The following is a 14,906-nucleotide window of genomic DNA, read 5'->3' as shown; positions in this document are numbered from 1 at the left end:
TCCGACGGAAACAAGTCTCGGGAACACAGAACACAATTCCCGCGAGAAAAACCGAGAAGAGGCCAGGACTGGTTGCTGCAACAACACGCCACAGGGGTGAGCAGTGGAGTCAGGTTGCAATTCAAGTGTTTCACACAAGTTTAGAATGGCGATATGATGATAAATCGATAATTTATAGTAAACTCAATTATGCTCATCATAAAGATCGAAATGGATTGCAAGGGTAGCTGACAACACATGAAAGCTGTTAAAAAGAAAATAAGAAAATTATGTGATACTTCACAAACCCAAGATAAACCACCCCATAGAAATCAAATCACATGCGCCGAATACAACAGGTCGTTATTAACCAACAAAAAAATAGATAAGTAAAAAATAAAAGTAACAAATAATTAAACAGCAGCAGTAAATTAACAATAGCAAGGCTATATACAGGGGGTACTGATACAGAGTCAATGTGCGGGGGTTAGTCGAGGTAATTGAGGTAATATGTACATGTAGGTAGAGTTAAAGTGACTATGCATAGATAATAAACAGAGAGTAGCAGCAGCGTAAAAATTTGCATCCTGTAGCACAAACTCCAAAAACGTTCTGGGACACTGTAAAGTCCATGGAGAATAAGAACACCTCCTCCCAGCTGCCCACTGCACTGAGGCAAGGAAACACTGTCACCACCGATAAATCCACAATAATCGAGAATTTCAATAAGCATTTTTCTACGGATGGCCATGCTTTCCACCTGGCTACCCCTACCCCGGTCAATAGGTCTGTACCCCCCACAGGAACTTACCCAAGCCTCCCCCATTTCTCCTTCACCCAAATCCAAATTCAGCTGATGTTCTGAAAAAGCTGCAAAATCTGGACCCCTACAAATCAGATGGGTTAGATCATCTGGACCATCTCTTTCTAAAATTATCCTAAAAGATATCATAATCGCCATCAATAAATTACAATACTGTGCAGCCGTATTCATCAACCTGGCCAAGGCTTTCGACTCTGTCAATCATCGTATTCTTATCGGCAGACTCAACAGCCTTGGTTTCTCAAATGACTGCCTCACCTGGTTCACCAACTCCTTCTCAGACAGAGTTCAGTGTGTCAAATCGGAGGGCCTGTTGTCCGTATCTCTGGCAGTCTCTATGGGGGTGCCAACGGGTTCAATTCTCGGGCCGACTCTTTTCTCTGTATAGATCAATTATACCGCTCTTGCTGCTGGTGATTCTCTGATCCACCTCGACGCAGACGACACCATTCTGTATACTTCTGACCCTTCTTTGGACACGGTGTTAACTAACCTCCAGAAGGGCTTCAATGCCATACAACACTCTTTCCGTGGCCTCCAACTGCTCTTAAATTAAAGTAAAACTAAATGCATGCTCTTCAACCAATCGCTGCCCGCACCTGCCCGCCCATCTAGCATCAATACTCTGGACGGTTTTAACTTAGAATATGTGGACAACTACATATACCTAGGTGTCTGGTTGGACTGTAAACTCTCCTTCAAGACTCACATTAAGCATCTCCCATCCTAAATTAAATCTAGAATTGGCTTCCTATTTCGCAACAAAGCATCCTTCACTCATGCTGCCAAAACATACCCCCGTAAAACTGACCATCCTACCGATCCTTGACTTTGGCGATGTCATTTACAAAATAGCCTACAACACTCTACTCAACAAATTGGATGCAGTCTATCACAGTGCCATCCGTTTTGTCACCAAAGCCCCACATACTACCCACCACTGCGACCTGTATGCTCTCGTTGGCTGGCCCTCGCTTCATATTCATTGCCAAACCCACTGGCTCCAAGTAATCTATAAGTCTTTGCTAGGTAAAGCTCCGCCTTATCTCAGGTCACTGGTCACCATAGCAGCACCCACCCGTAGCACACGCTCCAGAAGGTATATTTCACTGGTCACTCCCAAAGCCAATTCCTCCTTTGGCCGCCTTTCCTTCCAGTTCTCTGCTGCCAATGAAGTCACTGAAGCTGGAGACTCATATCTTCCTCACTAACTTTAAGCATCAGCTGTCAGAGCAGTTTACAGATCATTGCACCTGTACATAGCCCATCTTTAAATAGCCCACCCAATTATCTCATCCCCATATTTTATTTTATTTTTTTGCTCCCTTGCACCCCAGTATCTCTACTTGCACATTCATCTTCAGCACACCTATGACTCCAGTATTTAATTGCTAAATTGTAATTATTTCGCCACTATGGCCTATTTATTGCCTTACCTCTCTAATCTTACTTCATTTGCACACACTGTATATATACTTTTCTATTGTGTTATTGACTGTACGCTTGTCAGAGGGCATAGCAGGATTTCTTATAAGCTTCAGGGTTAGAGTCCTTGAAAGCGGCAGCTCTACCCTTTAGCTCAGTGCGGATGTTGTCTGTAATCCATGGCTTCTGGTTGGGGTATATACTGTACGTATGGTCACTGTGGGGATGATGTCATTGATGTACTTATTGATGAAGCCAGTGACTGATGTGGTGTACTCCTCAATGCCATCGGAGGAATCCCGGAATATGTTCCAGTCTGTGATAGCAAAACAGTCCTGTAGCTCAGCAACTGCTTCATCTGACCACTTTTTTATTGACCGTGTCACTGGTGCTTCTTGCTTTAGTTTTTGCTTGTAAGCAGGAATCAGGAGGATAGAATTATGGTCAGATTTGCTCAGTCTCAACTGAGACTGCTCTTCTCTGTATCACGGAGGCGCTCCGCACTGCTAAAGCTAACTCTCTCTCCTCTGCTCTCATCCTTCTAGACCTATCGGCTGCCTTCGATACTGTGAACCATCAGATCCTCCTCTCCACCCTCTCCGAGTTGGGCATCTCCGGCGCGGCCCACGCTTGGATTGCGTCCTACCTGACAGGTCGCTCCTACCAGGTGGCGTGGCGAGAATCTGTCTCCTCACCACGCGCTCTCACCACTGGTGTCCCCCAGGGCTCTGTTCTAGGCCCTCTCCTATTCTCGCTATACACCAAGTCACTTGGCTCTGTCATAACCTCACATGGTCTCTCCTATCATTGCTATGCAGACGACACACAATTAATCTTCTCCTTTCCCCCTTCTGATGACCAGGTGGCGAATCGCATCTCTGCATGTCTGGCAGACATATCAGTGTGGATGACGGATCACCACCTCAAGCTGAACCTCGGCAAGACGGAGCTGCTCTTCCTCCCGGGGAAGGACTGCCCGTTCCATGATCTCTTACTCATCACGGTTGACAACTCCATTGTGTCCTCCTCCCAGAGCGCTAAGAACCTTGGCGTGATCCTGGACAACACCCTGTCGTTCTCAACTAACATCAAGGCGGTGGCCCGTTCCTGTAGGTTCATGCTCTACAACATCCGCAGAGTACGACCCTGCCTCACACAGGAAGCGGCGCAGGTCCTAATCCAGGCACTTGTCATCTCCCGTCTGGATTACTGCAACTCGCTGTTGGCTGGGCTCCCTGCCTGTGCCATTAAACCCCTACAACTCATCCAGAACGCCGTAGCCCATCTGGTGTTCAACCTTCCCAAGTTCTCTCACGTCACCCCGCTCCTCCGCTCTCTCCACTGGCTTCCAGTTGAAGCTCGCATCCGCTACAAGACCATGGTGCTTGCCTACGGAGCTGTGAGGGGAACGGCACCTCAGTACCTCCAGGCTCTGATCAGGCCCTACACCCAAACAAGGGCACTGCGTTCATCCACCTCTGGCCTGCTCGCCTCCCTACCACTGAGGAAGTACAGTTCCCGCTCAGCCCAGTCAAAACTGTTCGCTGCTCTGGCCCCCAATGGTGGAACAAACTCCCTCACGACGCCAGGACAGCGGAGTCAATCACCACCTTCCGGAGACACCTGAAACCCCACCTCTTTAAGGAATACCTAGGATAGGATAAAGTAATCCTTCTCACCCCCCCTTAAAATATTTAGATGCACTATTGTAAAGTGGCTGTTCCACTGGATGTCATAAGGTGAATGCACCAATTTGTAAGTCGCTCTGGATAAGAGCGTCTGCTAAATGACTTAAATGTAAATGTAAATGGAGGGCGAGGGAGAGCTTTGTACTCGTCTCTGTGTGTGGAATAAAGGTGGTCTAGTGTTTTTTTTTTTACCTCTGGTTGCATATTTAACAAGCTGGTAGAAATGAGGTATAACGGATTTAAGTTTCCCTGCATTAATGTCCTCGGCCACTAGGAGCGCCGCCTCTGGATGAGCGTTTTTCTGTTTGCTCATTGAGTGCGGTCTTAGTGCCAGCATCAGTTTGTGGTGGTAAATAGACAGCTACGAAGAATATAGATTAAAACTCTCTCGGTAGATAGTGTGGGCTACAGCTTATCATGAGATACTCTATCTCAGGTGAGCAAAAGCTCGAGACGTCCTTAGATTTTGTGCGCCAGCTGTTGTTTTCAAATATACAGTACATAGACCGTCGCTCCTTGTCTTACCAGAGGCTGCTGTTCTTTCCTGCCGAAAAAGCATAAAACCCGCCAGCTGTGTGTTATTCATGTCGTCGTTCAGCCACGACTCGGTGAAACATAAGATATTACAGTTTTTAATGTCCCGTTGGTAGGATATAGGTGATCGTAGTTAGTCTATTTTATTATCCATTGATTGTACGTTGGCTAATAGGAACGATGGTATTGGGAGATTACCCACTCGCCGTCGGATCCTTAGAAGGCACCTTTGTCCCCGATACCTCTGTCTCTTTCTCCTGCGAATGACGGGGATGAGGGCCTTGTCGGGCATCTGAAGTAAATTCTTCTCGTCCGACTTGTTGATGAAAAATTATTCCTCCAGTACAGGGTGAGTAGTCGCTGGCCTGATATCTAGAAGCTCTTTTCGGTCATAAGACACAGTGGCAGAAACATTATGTACAAAATAAGTTACAAATAACGTGAAAAAACATAAAATTGGTTATGGGATCGTAAAAACTGCCTTTTCCTTCGGCGCCATTTCTAACTGCAGGAGCGGCTGGATGAGCTATATTGCTAGATATACTTTCCACAGCTTTTACTAGATGCAGTGCTACTGCCAGAACCTCTGGTGGCTCAAAATAAGTTACAAATAACGTGAAAAAAAACACACACGAAAGCACAATTGGTTTGGGGATCGTAAAACGGCAGCCATCTCCTCCGTCGTCATTATTATGAGCCACTCATTGTTTTACTTTTACATGACTAGTAGAGATGCAGTAGTGTGTCCCACATGGCACTGGCACACCCTGACCATAGTTTGCTTTGTATGTTTCTATGTTTTGTTTGGTCAGGGTGTGATCTGAGTGGGCATTCCATGTTGGATGTCTTGTTTGTCTGTTTCTGTGTTTGGGCCTGATATGGTTCTCAATCAGAGGCAGGTGTTAGTCTTGTCTCTGATTGGGAGCCATATTTAGGTAGCCTGTTTGGTGTTGGGTTTTGTGGGTGATTGTTCCTGTCTTTGTGTTTGTTACACCAGATAGGGCTGTTTTAGGTTGTTCACATTTCTTGTTTTGTATATTGTTCATTTATCATCTTCATTAAAGATGTATCACAATAACCACGCTGCGTTTTGGTCTGCCTCTCCTTCAACAGAAGAAAGCAGTGACAGGCACCTTATTCCCATTGGGCCCTGGTCAAAAAGTAGTGCACTATAAAAAGGGAATTAGGGTGCCATAGGGCCCTGGTCAAAAAGTAGTGCACTATAAAGGGAATAGGGAGCCATAGGGCCCTGGTCAGAAGTAGTGCACTTATAAAGGGAATAGGGTGCCATAGGGCCGTGGTCAGAAAGTAGTGCACTATAAAGGGAATAGGGTGCCATAGGGCCCTGGTCAAAAGTAGTGCACTATAAAGGGAATAGGGTGCCATAGGGCCCTGGTCAGAAAGTAGTGCACTATAAAGGGAATAGGGAGCCATAGGGCCCTGGTCAAAAGTAGTGCACTATAAAGGGAATAGGGTGCCATTTGGGATGAAACCTCAGTGTAACGCAACAATACTAACATTGTCAACTCTTCAGACTTGATAGTGATCATATTCAGGATCAGTCTGACTTCTTTTGTGTCATTTTGCCTTTCATTTCCCGCTCAGTCAGTCTACCCAAGTAAGTCCTAAGGGCTGTTCTTTTAGCACGACACAACACGGAGTGCCCAGATACAGCCGTTAGCCATGGTATATTGGCCATATATCACAAACCCCCGAGGTAGCTATTATAAACTGGTTATCAACACACACTACATATACACAAGTATGTGGACAAGAACTGTTCGTCGGGAGCTTCATGAAATGGGTTTCCATGGCCGAGGAGCCACACACAAGCCTGAGATCACCAAGCGCAATGCCAAGCGTCGGTTGGAGTGGTGTAAAGCTCGTCGCCACTGGACTCTGGAGCAGTGGAAAGACATTCTCTGGAGTGATGAATCACGCTTCACCATCTGGCAGTCCGACAGACAAATCTGGGTTTGGCGGATGCCAGGAGAACGCTACCTGCCCCAATGCATAGTGCCAACCGTAAAGTTTGGCGGAGTTGGAATAATGGTCTGGGGCTGTTTTTCATGGTTCGGGCTTGGCCCCTTAGTTCCACTGAAGGGAAATATTAATGCTACAGCATACAATGACATTCTAGAGGATTCTGTGCTTCCACCTTTAGGGATGGCCCTTTCCTGTTTCAGCATGACAATGCCCCAGTGCACAAAGCGAGATCCATACAGAAATGGTTTGTCAAAATCGGTGTGGAAGAACTTGACTGGCCTGCACAGAGCCCTGACCTCAACCCGATCAAACACATTTGGGATTAATTGGAACGCCGACTGCACGCCAGGCCTAATCGCCAAACATCAGTACCTGACCTCACTAATGCTCTTGTGGATGATTGGAAGCAAGTCCCCGCAGCAATGTTCCAACATCTAGTGGAAAGCCTTCCCAGAAGAGTGGAGGCTGTTATACTAGCAAAGGGGGGGACCAACTCCATATTAATGCCCATGATTTTGGAATTAGATATTTGACGAGCAGGTGTCCACATACTTTTGGTCATATAGTGTAATTATGTTTTGTCATACTCATGGTATACGGTCTGATATACTACGGCTGTCAGCCAATCAGCATTCAGGTTTTGACCACCCAGTTTATAATAGTGGATACGCCCTTATGTTATACTATTTTTAGTTATTTTTATTTAACTTGGCAAGTTGGTTAAGAACAAATTCTTATTTACAATGACGGCCTACCAAAAGGCAAAAAGACTCCTGCGTAGACGGGGGCCTGGGATAAAAAATTTAAAAAATTAAATGACAAAATATAGAACAAAACACACATCACGACAAGAGAGACAACACAACACTACATAAAGGGAGGCCTAAGACAACAACATAGCATGACAACAACGCATGACAACACAGGATGGTAGCAACACAACATGACAACAACATGGTAGCAACATGACAACAACATGGTAGCAACACAACTTGGCAGCAGCATAACATGGTAGAAGTACAAAACATGGCACAAACAGTATTGAGTACAGACAACAGCACAAAGGGCAAGAAGATAGAGACAACAATACACAACGCGAAGCAGCCACAACTGTCAGTAAGAATGTCCATGATTGAGTCTTTGAATGAAGAGATTGAGATAAAACTGTCCAGTTTGAGTGTTTGTTGCAGCTCGTTCCAGTCGCTAGCTGCAGCGAACTGAAAAGAAGAGCGACCCAGGGATGTGTGTGCTTTAGGGACCTTGAACAGAATGTGACTGGTAGAACGGGTGTTGTATGTGGAGGATGAGGGCTGCAATAGATATCTCAGATAGGGGGGGAGTGAGGCCTAAGAGGGTTTTATAAATGAGCATCAACCAGTGGGTCTTGCGACGGGTAAACAGAGATGTTTACATTAACCAGTGGGTCTTGCGACGGGTAAACAGAGATGTTTACATTAACCAGTGGGTCTTGCGACGGGTAAACAGAGATGTTTACATTAACCAGTGGGTCTTGCGACAGGTAAACAGAGATGTTTACATTAACCAGTGGGTCTTGCGACAGGTAAACAGAGATGTTTACATTAACCAGTGGGTCTTGCGACAGGTAAACAGAGATGTTTACATTAACCAGTGGGTCTTGCGACGGGTAAACAGAGATGTTTACAGAGGAGTACAGAGTGAAGCCGTTCTTCAATATATTCTGTTCGTCTGCACACACTTGAAACGTGGCCAAATCCTTTACAATTCTTACACTGCAGTGATTTGAGGAACGAAAGCTCTTACGTTGTATTTTACATAATCAAGCTTCACATGTGTCGATCTTCATCAAAAAAACAACAGGACCGACAGACTTCCTTATTTTTTCTCCATTCTCCCAGCGGGTCAGACGCCGGGCACCAAAACACACCAGGAAATATCTACGGGTATTGAAACCAGAACATCCGTCGTCACCCCTGAGATGACTCCTTTGACGGGCGTCTCTACCCCGAAGTTCAAAACACAAAAAAAACGTCTGTTGTCCGGATTCTTTTGAATCTCGCTGCAATCTGTTCGGTCCTCTGTTCTTCAGAAATACAATGAATCAAAAATAAGACCATTCCTGGTCACGCTGACAACACTCCGCTTTTCCAAGCGCATACTTCACAATTTTCGACACCTCAAATGAGTTTCCCACATATGCATCTTTACAAAAAAGAAAAAAGAACGGCATCCCAAAAAGAAGCGATTCATTTACACACGTTTCCTCCAGTCCAGTTTTAGACTTTTTCCATTTTGTTCCAGTTTTCGATACGAATGTTGTCCACTCAGAACATTCGTCTAATTTACTCGACCCACTGCTTGGTTCCAACTCCAACATTCACTTCCTCCCTCTTCCCCGCCCTACGGGCTCAGCTATACTGTCAGCGAGCGTTCTTTTTAACAACAAAATAAAAATAAATCTTAATTCAAATAAAACATATTTTTTAAAATGTTTTATTTAACGAGGCAAGTCAGTTAAGAACAAATTCTTATTTTCAATGACGGCCAGGAACAGTGGGTTAACTGCCTATTCAGGTGCAGAACGGCAGATTTTGTACCTTGTCAGCTCAGGGATTTGAACTTGCAACCTTTCTAGTTACTAGTCCAATGCTCTAACCACTAGGCTACTCTGCTGCATCTGAGTCTGACAGAGCTGCAGGCTCCTCCCTTCCATCACTGTAGACTTGCATTGCCATCCTTCCAAGGCTGGACTCATCACTGAGCTGTTGGAACTCCTGAACGTGAGGAGGTAGAGGAAGCCAGGGAGCGAAGGCTCCCATCACTCTGATTGTTGAGCCATGTCCCAGACGAACTTCAGAGTCCGGATGTCCTTCATCCGTTCCTCGAAGACCTGGTCAAACCTCTCACTCTGGGCCACTGTGAACACGTTCTTCCACTCCCCGATTTTACCTGTCACAGCACAACCAACACGTCATTATTCAGAGTAACAACATTATAAAATGGTTGTATATGCATTTTATTTATAAACAGTTTCCCCCCCTCTCTAATCTCAGGCCCATATTCATGAAGCGTCTCAGAGTAGGAGTGCTGATCTGGGATCAGGCCACCGTGTCCATGTGATCTTATTCATTATGATCTGAAAGGCACAACTGATCATAGATCAGCAATGTTATAGAGACGCTGTGTGAATACAGGGCCTGACCTTTGCGTAGGAACTGCCCCTTTTTGAGAATGTCTTCTGGTATGAACTCATAGTTGGCCTTGCGGTCATTTTTCATGTTTTTGAACGTGGCTTTTTCCACTATCTTGTTGATGTCTGCTTCCGTCAGGTCCCTGTCCAGGAAACGGCAGATCTTGGTCACGGCTGTCTTCAGATCCTGAGAAAGGAGAAGAAAGAGAAGCATGTCCATTTAAAGATGGACGCCTGTGCCTGGGGTTGGTCAAGTGGTGAAGGCCACTGCCCTTCGGCACATTAACAATCCCCTGCCTGTGTGGGATCACATGTCAGTCCCACAGAACTTCTACACACTATGTCCTCGGTCTGTCTCCTTCTTCATTTCCATGTCCATCCTTGTTAATAAAATCGGAAAATTAGGTCGAAATATTGAGGGATAAGTAAAGTCAGGCTGGTTGGTTGTCTCTGGCTAGCTATCCAGGTCAGAGGTCATGGGTGTCAGATGAGTCTGTAATATCTTACCATGATCATGTCCTCATAGGTCAGAAACAGGATGTTGTACTGGTCTCTCTTATTGTGCCACTCTCTGATGTGGTCGAACCAGGATGAAGCACCAACTGTAGGTCAGTAACAGGGTCATAACAGGTCACCAAGGTCAATACAGTATTCATGTATTGGTCAAAAGTAGTGTAACTGTGAAAAAGGGGTGATATTTAGGACACAGGCTGTCGGGGTCATAACAGGCATGTGTCCCACATGCAACCCCATTCCCTATTTGACCAGAGCCCTATTGGCCATGGTGAAAATGAGTTCACTATGTAGGGAATAGGGTATTCATTTGGGACACAACCAATGGTGTTATATGAATGATGTCTTTACTCTACCATTCCCTGCTAACCACTGGTCCAGAAAGTCCTCGAAGCTCTTTGGGGTCTCAAACATGGCCCAGTTAAAACACCAGTGATAGTAGGAGGTCACGTTGTCCTTTGGGTTCCGCATCACATAGATCATCTGAGAATAAGAGAGATATTTACAGCCCTACGGGCCTCCGTGTAGGGTACCTCCATAAACATTCTCATTCTAACCTCCTTGTGCCTACCTTTGCCTTCTTGTCCCTCAGGCCTGGGGGCATGAGTACAGGGGTGAGGTGGGAGGCGAATAGCCGCGGGTTAGGGCGTAAGGAATAGTCCGTGCGTTTGTCAATATACTCCAGCCATGGCATCATCTCCAAGTTGTTGGGATAGATATCACCCATCTCTGACTCACAGATAGAAGTGATGATCTGCTGTGTCCAGATGGTTCCTGCAGGTTAGGAAAGGTGTCAGTCATATAGCTCTTGGGGCCGACTCTGTGGAAAGGGGATTCGAAAAACAACTAAGCTCTTGGGGCCGACTTGGTGGAAAGGGGATTCGAAAAACAACAAAGCTCTCGGGGCCGACTTGGTGGAAAGGGGATTCGAAAAACAACTAAGCTCTCGGGGCCGACTTGGTGGAAAGGGGATTCGAAAAACAACAAAGCTCTCGGGGCCGACTCGGTGGAAAGGGGATTCGAAAAACAACTAAGCTCTCGGGGCCGACTCGGTGGAAAGGGGATTCGAAAAACAACTAAGCTCTCGGGGCCGACCCGGTGGAAAGGGGATTCGAAAAACAACTAAGCTCTCGGGGCCGACCCGGTGGAAAGGGGATTCGAAAAACAACTAAGCTCTCGGGGCCGACTCGGTGGAAAGGGGATTCGAAAAACAACTAAGCTCTCGGGGCCGACTCGGTGGAAAGGGGATTCGAAAAACAACTAAGCTCTCGGGGCCGACTCGGTGGAAAGGGGATTCGAAAAACAACTAAGCTCTCGGGGCCGACTCGGTGGAAAGGGGATTCGAAAAACAACTAAGCTCTCGGGGCCGACTCGGTGGAAAGGGGATTCGAAAAACAACAAAGCGGTCACCCTGCCAAATCTATTTTATATTTTAGATTCTTCAAAGTAGCTACCCTTTACCTTGATGACAGCGTTGCACACTCTTGGCATTCTCTCAACCAGCTTCATGAGGAATGCTTTTACAACAGTCTTGAAGGAGTTCCCACATATGCTGAGCACTTGTTGGCTGCTTTTCCTTCACTCTGCGGTCCAACTCATCCCAAACCATCTCACTTGGGTTGAGATCGAGTGATTGTGAAGGCCAGGTTATCTGATGCAGCACTTCATCACTCTCCTTGGTCAAATAAACAATACACAGCCTGGAGGTATGTTTTGGGTAATTTTTCTGTTGAAAAACTAAAGATAGTCCCCCTAAGCGTAAACCAGATGGGATGACGTATTGCTGCAGAATGCTGTGGTACCCATACTAGTTAAGTGTGTCTTGAAATTTAAATAAAGCACTGACAGTGCCAACAGCAAATCACCCACACACCATCACACCTCCTCCTCCATGCTTCACATGGGAATCACACATGCAGAGATAATCCGTTCACCTACTCTGCGTCTCACAAGACACAGCGGTTGGAACCAACAATCTCAAATTTAGACTCAGACCAAAGGACAGATTTCCACCGGTCTAATGTCCATTGCTCGTGTTTCTTGGCCCAAGCAAGTCTCTTCTTATTATTGGTGTCCTGTTTAGTAGTGGTTTCTTTGCAGCAATTCGACCATGAAAAGGAAAAGGCTGCTGAAGTTCTATCAACACATCAACTGTAGTACTCACGCTGCTAAAACACTCAACCACTGCTACTCCAACTTCTGGGATGCAAAAAGCCCCCCTCCTCCAACAGGAAGTACCCGTGCTAAGGTCTATTCAACGCTGGTCTGACCAATCGGAATCCACGCTTCAAGATTGTTTTGATCAAGCGGACTGGGATATGTTCCAGGTAGCTTTCGAGAATAGTATTGACGAATATACTGATACGGTGACTGAGTTAATCAGAAAGTGTACAGGAGATGTTGTACCCACTGTGACTATTAAAACCTACCCAAACCAGAAGCTGTGGATAGATGGCAGCATTCACGCAAAACTGAAAGCGCGAACCACCTCATTCAATCACGGCAAGTTGACTGGGAATATGGCATTATACAAACAGTGTAGTTATTCCCTCCGCAAGGCAAACAAACAGGCAAAACCTCAGTATAGAGACAAAATGGAGTCACAATTCAGCGGCTCAGACACGAGACGTATGTGTCAGGGTCTACAGACAATCACGAGAGCCAGTTTCATCATAGCGCTTGATGGAACTTTCAAAGTTCTTGACATTTTCCAAATTAACCGACCTTCATGTCTTAAAGTAATGATGGCTTGTCGTTTCTCTTTGCTTATTTGAGCTGTTCTTGACATAATATGGACTTGGTCTTTTACCAAATAGGGCTATCTTCTGTATACCAACCCTACCTTGTCACAACACAACTGATTGGCTCAAACGCATTAAGAAGGAAAGATTCCACAAATTAACTTTTAACAAGGCACACCTGTTAATTGAAATGCATTCCAGGTGACAACCTCATGAAGCTGGTTGAGAGAATGCCAATAGTGTGTAAAGCTGTCATCAAGGCAAATGGTGGATACTTTGAAGAATCTTAAATATAAAATATAATTTGATTTGTTTTACATTTTTTTGGTTACTACATGATTCCATATGTGTTATTTCATAGTTTTGATGTCTTCACTGTTATTCTACAATGTAGAGAATAGTAAAAAATTAAGAAAAACCCTGGAATGAGTAGGAGTGTGCAAAATTTAAATTTTAGTAATTTTGCAGTGGTCTCTTCATTTTTTTCCAGAGCTGTATATATTTACTTTAACTTTTTCTCCCCAATGGTTGTTCGTCTTGTCCCATCGCTGCAACTCCCGTGCGGACTCGGGAGAGGTGAAGGTCCAGAACCGTGTGTCCTCCTAAAAGCGACCCTGCCAAGCCGCACTGCTTCTTGACACACTGCTCGCTTTACCCGGAAGCCAGCCGTACCAATGTGTCGAAGGAAACACTAGAGCGCGATAGGACAAGGACATCACGGCCGGGTAAACCCTGCCCTAACAGCGGATACAGATCGAACCCTGAAATGACGCCTCGAGCACTGCAGTGCCCAGACCGCTGCCCAACTTTTGGATAAAAGTTATATTTTTCAATAATCAATGGATATCATTAATTTAAAAATCCAAAGATGGATGTTCCAATCCCGGATTTCCCTTTAACTTTCTAAAATACTGTTTTTATGCTCTCTACTATGGTTTCTCAACCTCACTGATTACCTAAACAGAGCCGAGATCGCAACCTTTTTCATGGCTAGTACCCCCATAAGTGTTTCTAGACCATCTCAAACGCTGTTTTTCCATCCAGCAGATTTGTCACTCACCTGATTTAGGGTAAGTGACCAGAAAGATGTCACTGTCCCGGATCTCAAAGCTCTGCAGGGAGTCAATGTGCTCAGCGTTGACCAAATCCTTCGCAAAAACATAGTCCTTGTACTTGACCAGGTCATCGGTGAGCTTCTCCATAATAATGGTCGTTTTGTATAAATATTAGTATCTACAGTGGATATGAATAGCTATGCTACAAAAGAACCAAATGAAGTTGGAATTACAGCACGTTTAGACTTTGGAACGTGTGGTAAGGTTCGCGGAGTTATAACGAGTAAGATTCACTGACGTTGCAATAATGTACACTCCCGAGTCGTCGTTCTAACGTTACGACATCCAGTGTAGTCGATAAGTATTCAGACCCCTTGACTCTTTCCACATTTTGTTACATTACAGTCTTATTCTACAATGGATGAAATCGTCCCTCCCCTAATCAATCAAATGTATTACAAAAAAATACAACAAAAAAACTGAAATATCACATTTACATAAGTATTCGGACACTACATTCAATACTTTGTTGAAGCACCTTTGGCAGCGATTACAGCATCGGGTCTTCTTGGGTATGATGATACAAGCTTGGCACACCTGTAATTTGGGGAGTTTCTCCCGTTCTTCTCTGCAGATCCTTTCAAGTGTTGATTGGTGGAGTGCTGCAGAGACCCTTGTGTTATATTAGTGTATACACCCTTGTGTTATATTAGTGTATACACCCTTGTGTTATATTAGTGGATACACCCTTGTGTTATATTAGTGGATACACCCTTGTGTTATATTAGTGGATACACCCTTGTGTTATATTAGTGGATACACCCTTGTGTTATATTAGTGGATACACCCTTGTGTTATATTAGTGGATACACCCTTGTGTTATATTAGTGGATACACCCTTGTGTTATATTAGTGGATACACCCTTGTGTTATATTAGTGTATACACCCTTGTGTTATATTAGTGGATACACCCTTGTGTTATATTAGTGGAT

General features: G+C 45.0%; 1 protein-coding gene across 1 annotated transcript; it reads right to left on the bottom strand.

Moving 5' to 3' along the window:
- Positions 1-8,879: 8,879 nt before the first annotated feature.
- Positions 8,880-14,244, bottom strand: sult3st1 (sulfotransferase family 3, cytosolic sulfotransferase 1). The gene is made up of 6 exons (XM_035761661.2): positions 13,919-14,244; positions 10,689-10,891; positions 10,474-10,600; positions 10,112-10,206; positions 9,617-9,791; positions 8,880-9,363 (listed from the first exon to the last, which is right to left on the bottom strand). The coding sequence occupies exons 1-6, from the start codon at positions 14,058-14,060 to the stop codon at positions 9,233-9,235; spliced, it is 873 nt and encodes a 290-aa protein (XP_035617554.1). The 5' UTR covers positions 14,061-14,244; the 3' UTR covers positions 8,880-9,232.
- Positions 14,245-14,906: the final 662 nt, after the last annotated feature.

The sequence above is a fragment of the Oncorhynchus keta genome, chromosome 18 (genome assembly GCF_023373465.1).
Source record: "Oncorhynchus keta strain PuntledgeMale-10-30-2019 chromosome 18, Oket_V2, whole genome shotgun sequence".
NCBI classification, from domain to species: domain Eukaryota; kingdom Metazoa; phylum Chordata; class Actinopteri; order Salmoniformes; family Salmonidae; genus Oncorhynchus; species Oncorhynchus keta.
The sequence above is the reverse complement of the archived record's forward strand: the minus strand, read 5'-3'. Positions and strand labels throughout refer to the sequence as shown.

Coding starts and splice junctions, on each gene's coding strand:
- sult3st1 (XM_035761661.2), bottom strand. CDS start 14,060: ATGGAGAAGCTCACCGATGACCTGGTCAAGTACAAGGACTATGTTTTT. Junction 10,892..13,918: donor GGTCACTTACCCTAAATCAG/GTGAGTGACAAA, acceptor CCTAACCTGCAG/GAACCATCTGGACACAGCAG. Junction 10,207..10,473: donor CCAGTGGTTAGCAGGGAATG/GTAGAGTAAAGA, acceptor ACTGACCTACAG/TTGGTGCTTCATCCTGGTTC.